At 41.9% G+C, this 6,000-nt stretch overlaps 1 protein-coding gene across 1 annotated transcript; it reads right to left on the reverse strand.

Annotated features, from left to right (window-relative positions):
• Positions 1-4,404: 4,404 nt before the first annotated feature.
• Positions 4,405-5,118, reverse strand: LOC134457404 (GTPase IMAP family member 9-like; the record flags this gene model as incomplete). Its single annotated transcript, XM_063209421.1, has 1 exon — positions 4,405-5,118. A coding segment is annotated over one exon (714 nt), but the record flags the coding sequence as incomplete, so codon positions are not given.
• Positions 5,119-6,000: the final 882 nt, after the last annotated feature.

Below are 6,000 nucleotides of genomic sequence, written 5' to 3' on the forward strand. Positions count from 1 at the left end.
CATTTGAAGTTTTTCATTCATTCATTCATAGATGATGGATGCCAAATTAGTATAGAATGTTTTATTGTAGAGGTTGGTTCCTGTGGTGCTTTTAAGATTTTAAGATTTATTATACATACATAGCATGGCAAGGACATACATGAATAAACTGGCAACTTAGGAACAGAAAAAGGCTGTTGGCGCAAAGGTTGACGGTTGGATTCCCGACCCGCCAGGTTGGGAGTAGTAACTAACCAGTGCTCTCCCCCATTCTCCTACATGACTGAGGCTGACCATCGTACAGTCCCACCGCATTGCTCCCTAGGTGTGCCATTGAGGGCTGGCCCCTTGCACATGTGAGGCATACATGTAATTTCATTGTGTGCAGTGTTCACTTTTTAGAATAATGCTTCTTAGTTGCCATGGCAATCAACAGGATACCTGCCCCAAACACTAGGCCTAGAAAAAAGCTGCTTGCTCCTAAACACAATGTAATACATTTATTTCTACTACATTATTACTATGATAATTATTATTGTAATAATAATCATAATAATAATAATAATAAAAATAACAAAAATGATAAAAAAATAAAAACAATACACTTTTTGTATAATAGACTATAAGAGGCTATATAAAATGTAGGCCTATCTAATATTTTAGTTGAACAAGCTGACTACATTCAACAAGCCACTAAAAGTCCCACTGAATACAAGCTTGTAGACTAACTGAAAAAAAACCCCATTACACACAGTCACAAAACATTTATAATAATCATATATTATATTCAAAAATATTTTTTTGAATTGTGTTTTGTGAATATGGGTTCAAATAAATAAAATGTGACTGTTAAAACAGGGTGTAGGGTTGTCTTAAATTTAAGAAGAAACTAATTAAACTCCAACTCCGATTGTCATTGTGACACAGCACTCCACAACACACAAGTGAACACTGCACACAACGAAATTGCATTTATGCCTCACCCGTGCAAGGGGGCAGCCCTCAGTGGCGCTCCATGGGGAGCAGTGCGGTGGGACGGTACCATGCTCAGGGTACCTCAGTCATGGAGGAGGATGGGGGAGAGCACTGGTTGATTACTCCCCCCACCAACCTGGCGGGTCGGGAGTCGAACCGGCAACCTCTGGGATGCAAGTCTGACGCCCTAACCGCTCACCCATGACTGATCTTAAGACAAATCTTAAGAAAATAGTCTTCAAGAATCCCAATATTCTTAACTTTTTTTCTTAGGGAAAATCTTAGGAAGAAAGTTAAGAAACAACTTAAGACGTCTGTTTGTGAATATGGAATCTTCTTAACTTTTGTCTTAAGTCAAAAGTTAAGAGAAAAGTACCAGTTAAGAGCTATTTTGTTCTCCGGCCCCTGGAGGCTGCCGTATAGCGCCACTTGTCCGGGGTTCATGTGAAAAAATGCACAGACACACACACGACACACCCACACAGTAATAATAGTCCTAAAAAAGATAGTCTGGATGTGATCGTAACATAGCCTAAAGTCCTAACATCAAGATCTACCAGCACAGAAAAATTGTGTTCTACTCATCTAAAAGCCGTTAATAAAACTAAGGGGGCACAGTTTCAACTTGAAGTTGTGCTGTCAGTTAGGTAAGAGAAGTCTTCCCATAACAACGTCACCACCACACAACATGTTTTAATATTTCTGGCATAAAGTGGCCTCTGTCGGCAGTCATGGGTGAGCGGTTAGGGCGTCAGACTTGCATCCCAGAGGTTGCCGGTTCGACTCCCGACCCGCCAGGTTGGTGGGGGGAGTAATCAACCAGTGTTCTCCCCCATCCTCCTCCATGACTGAGGTACCCTGAGCATGGTACTGTCCCACCGCACTGCTCCCCATGGGGCGCCACTGAGGGCTGCCCCCTTGCACGGGTGAGGCATAAATGCAATTTCGTTGTGTGCAGTGTGCAGTGTTCACTTGTGTGCTGTGGAGTGCTGTGTCACAATGACAATGGGAGTTGGAGTTTCCCAATGGGCTTTCACTTTCATTTCAGTAGCCTATCTATTGAAGAAAAAAAGCCTATTCTACAATTTATTGTATTGTACTGTATGTACTGTACAGACAGTCTCTACTGTCAGACCGGTTTTGGGTGTCATGCAGCTACAGGCAACAAGAGATACCAGACCAGTCGTTCGACCATGTTTGTCTGTGAAGGTAGTTAGTGAGAGCTGCCACTGTGAGTCTCATGAGATATAATCAAGGTGTCAAGTGTTGAGTGTACACAGTACGCCCTTATTTTCTGATTGGCCAGCATGGGTGTCACACTATCACATTCACTGACAATGCCTATTTAAATGCGCAGGTAGAATTCCTCAAAGTGGGTTACTGCCTAATTTTGAACTTTTTAGGAGTTATGCTGCATATTGATCAATTACATTCAAAACAACATGGTCACGTCTTACCTAAACATTTTGATTAAGTATTTGTTTATGTAAGGGTTAACGTTCGGCGAGAAGGTCGCTACCGTGGAATAGCAGCACGACAGAGAGAATCTTTAGACCCCGACGCGGAGCGGAGGGGTCTTGTTCTCTCTGAAGTGCTGCTATTCCACAAAGCGACCGACTCGCCGAAAGTTAACCCGCTTATTATATGGACATACTTAAATGATTCACACATGGCGGGGAAATTTCTTTAGGCCTATTTAATGTTAAGATTGTTGCTGCGCAAAACAAAACAGTGCCGTTGTGGAACACCGCTAGGCAACAGCTAGGTAGCCAGGACAACAGGTGTTGTCTATCACAGCAGCTGATTAGAGTGACAAAAGACCGGACCCCCTGCGGAGTGATATGAAACATTCGCTTTAGCCACTGACTTGTAGGCTATACAAGCCAGTGGCTTTAGCAGTGAACGTCTTGTTGCCATTGACAGCGGTAGCCAACGCTGTCTATCACAGCAGCTGATTAAGTCTTGTTGAAAAGTCGCTTTAGCAGTGAAAAGTCTTGTTGCCATTGACAGCGGTCTGTTATAGACCAACCCGTCCGTTATCGAAAAATAACAGACGTCCGAACGTTGGGGAGCCCCGTTGAAATGAATGGAGCATTCGACAGATGACGTCACAACCATATAATAATACAAGATAACGTGATGTATATAATATAGTGGAACATTTAATTATATCCTCTTACTGCGGATTGGTCCATCGACAGGCCTATTCACTGTTAACTGTAAACACTCAACTACATCATAACAGCATTGCTATGACAATGCGGAGAGTCTTGGTCATTACCATATTGGTGACCATAGGGTTATAACAGAGGCTCTGTCAAATTAAGCTACTGGTTGTATGAATCCCCTTCTAGCCATGTGCAATCCGCTGCATTTTTTTCAAAGATGTTGTAGTAGACCACATCCTCAAAGTCAGGTGTGCTGGACCTGCTGGTGGAAGGCCGGAATGGGATATTTTTCTGACTGTTTCAAGCCACTTTCTCTGACCTGCATGGCTGTTGGCTGAATGGGCCATTTTGAAGGCCCTGGATGTGGCTCTGGCTGGAATCATACGTGTCCGACATGTATGTGTACAACAGACGTACAGTACCACCCGCTCTCGCCTATCATCCTGCCATGATGCCTTAAGCACCCCCATTAAATCATGATCTTTAACACTACTTTTCCAGTCTGTAATCTGCAGTCAGTCTGTCAAGGTTTTGGCATAACTTGTTATGATTTTGCAGGGTCACATTAAGTTATCTTTGTTCTCTGCCAGAGAGAGAGAGAGAGAGAGAGAGAGAGAGAGAGAGAGAGAGAGAGAGAGAGAGAGAGAGATGCTGTGAGAGAAGACAGTGAGCCCATCATTTTAGCTTTCAGGAGCACATAGAATTTATTTCCAAGGAAATGACGAAGGTGCGATCCAGAAATGCTGAATGGTACAGTGCAGTGAAATCAGATGTGAGATGAAGAAGAAAGAAGATGCGTAACATATACAGTATACCCGGAAAAGCCTGTCAGTTTCTCAATGGCAAGAAACTCAACGGCAGTGTGACAAACACACACACACACACACACACACACACACACACACACACACACACACACACACACACACACACACACACACACACACACACACACACACACACCTTTTACAGTCCTTTAGCACCTTTTACAGTCCTTGGTGCTATGATCGTTCTGACACATTCCCCATGAATATATAGGCCTATACATCTATGACTTAAAACTGATATACCACAGCATAACAATGAGACACTGATTTCAGATAAACAAAAACAACAATACATCTACTTTATTATTACAGCATAGACTGTACACAATGTATTTCCTTCATGAGCAACCATTTGTTTCACCTTTTGTGTTCTATTTCCTCCACTGAATGCACTGTAGCAACAGCTCCAATAACAGTTCCAATAAGAGCAACAACAGGAGGAGCTAATGGTCCAACTACCGTCGCAGCATCAGCGACAGCGGCAGCAGCTGCACCAGCACCAGCAGTATCAGCAGCATAACTATAAAAAATGTAATCCTAATCAGATATTGATCCTCATGAAACCTTTTCTTCAAGTCCTTGGCATAGTATCTTCCTCCATTCCTCTGCACCATTGTGTTGATCTTCTCCAGCAGCTCTCTGATTTGAGAAGGATCCTCATCTCTGTTGTTGAAGACGTGGTATCCTCCACCACACTGATGGATGAAGGCACAGAGATCTGGACTTTCATCAATGAATTCCTCTATAGACCTACCCTGTTTCAGCTCATCTCCATGGGTGAACAGGGCCATAGTGTAACATGCTGCCTCCTTCCCAAGCATTCTCTGAATAATATTCACGGTTTCTTTTTCCTCGTTTGTGAATTTGCCCAGTTGAAACACGACTAGTAACACATGAGGGCCAGGAGCAGATAATGCTACACCATTAGCAATCTGTCTTTTCACCTCCTCATTGGATTTATTGGGCCCGAACAAACCTGGGGTATCCACTACAGAGAGTAATTGGCCTCCAAAGTGTATGTTTACTTCTATACACCTGAAATTGGTATCTCGGTCACTAGATTTAGTTACAAACACTCTTCTTCCACAGATGGTGTTTCCTGTGGAACTCTTCCCAGCATCAGTTTTCCCAACAAGCACAATCCTCAAGTCTGGCTCTAGAAGAGAACAAAGTACACAAAATTTAAATGGGAATATTTATATATATATATATATATATATATCTTTTTTTTTTCTTTACCGTAGGCCTACATTCTTAACATTGATAAGTGTGTGCGTTAGCTCTCTCTACTGAACTACTGATATTTTTAAAAAGTTACTAACTGGACATTAGGCTACCAAATGGAAATTTCTATTCTGATTACATAGGCCTACATAGCCCACATGTTTATGTAGGCTATCAGATCCAAACCCCACTTCAAAAAGAACATGTATGCAAATGTAAATGAAATATAATGTAAACAAAATATGGGAAAATAGTAAGGGAGGGTCACATAGGCCATATAAAAACCCTCAAACTTAAACACTCATTTGTATAGACCTCTAAAGCAGAATAGATTAAAATTGTACATGAATATAAATGTACGAGTCTCCCTAGCCCACTTGTAGGTAGGTTTCAATTTCATTAAGCAAGCTTTGAATTCAACTAAAATTAGACTTTATTTACCGCTCTATTTTGGTGCATATGGCCAACAGATAGGACATGGGCATTTAAAAAAAAGAAGCTTACTAACTCGCCGATAGTTTGTACGATGTCTTAAAATTTAATGACCTATAGGCCTAACAGATAAGAGGGCAGAAAATAGGGGACGCACCAAGTGGCCTCAAATCTCATGACGGGCAGATGTTTTTCCTCCTATGCATTACGCAGTGAAAATCCACACTGGTGTGTTTCACTGCGTAGCCTATGCATTGGAGGGTAAAACATCTGCCTTGTGTTAAGGATAACGTGAAACAAGGTAATCTAAGAGTATCCAGTCTGTCTGGTGTAACCGATGCGACTATTTAGTAGTTCAGTGAAAATGCGGGTTTGAATCAAAATCAAGTTTTCTT

This window comes from Engraulis encrasicolus, chromosome 10, assembly GCF_034702125.1.
Source record: "Engraulis encrasicolus isolate BLACKSEA-1 chromosome 10, IST_EnEncr_1.0, whole genome shotgun sequence".
NCBI lineage: Eukaryota > Metazoa > Chordata > Actinopteri > Clupeiformes > Engraulidae > Engraulis > Engraulis encrasicolus.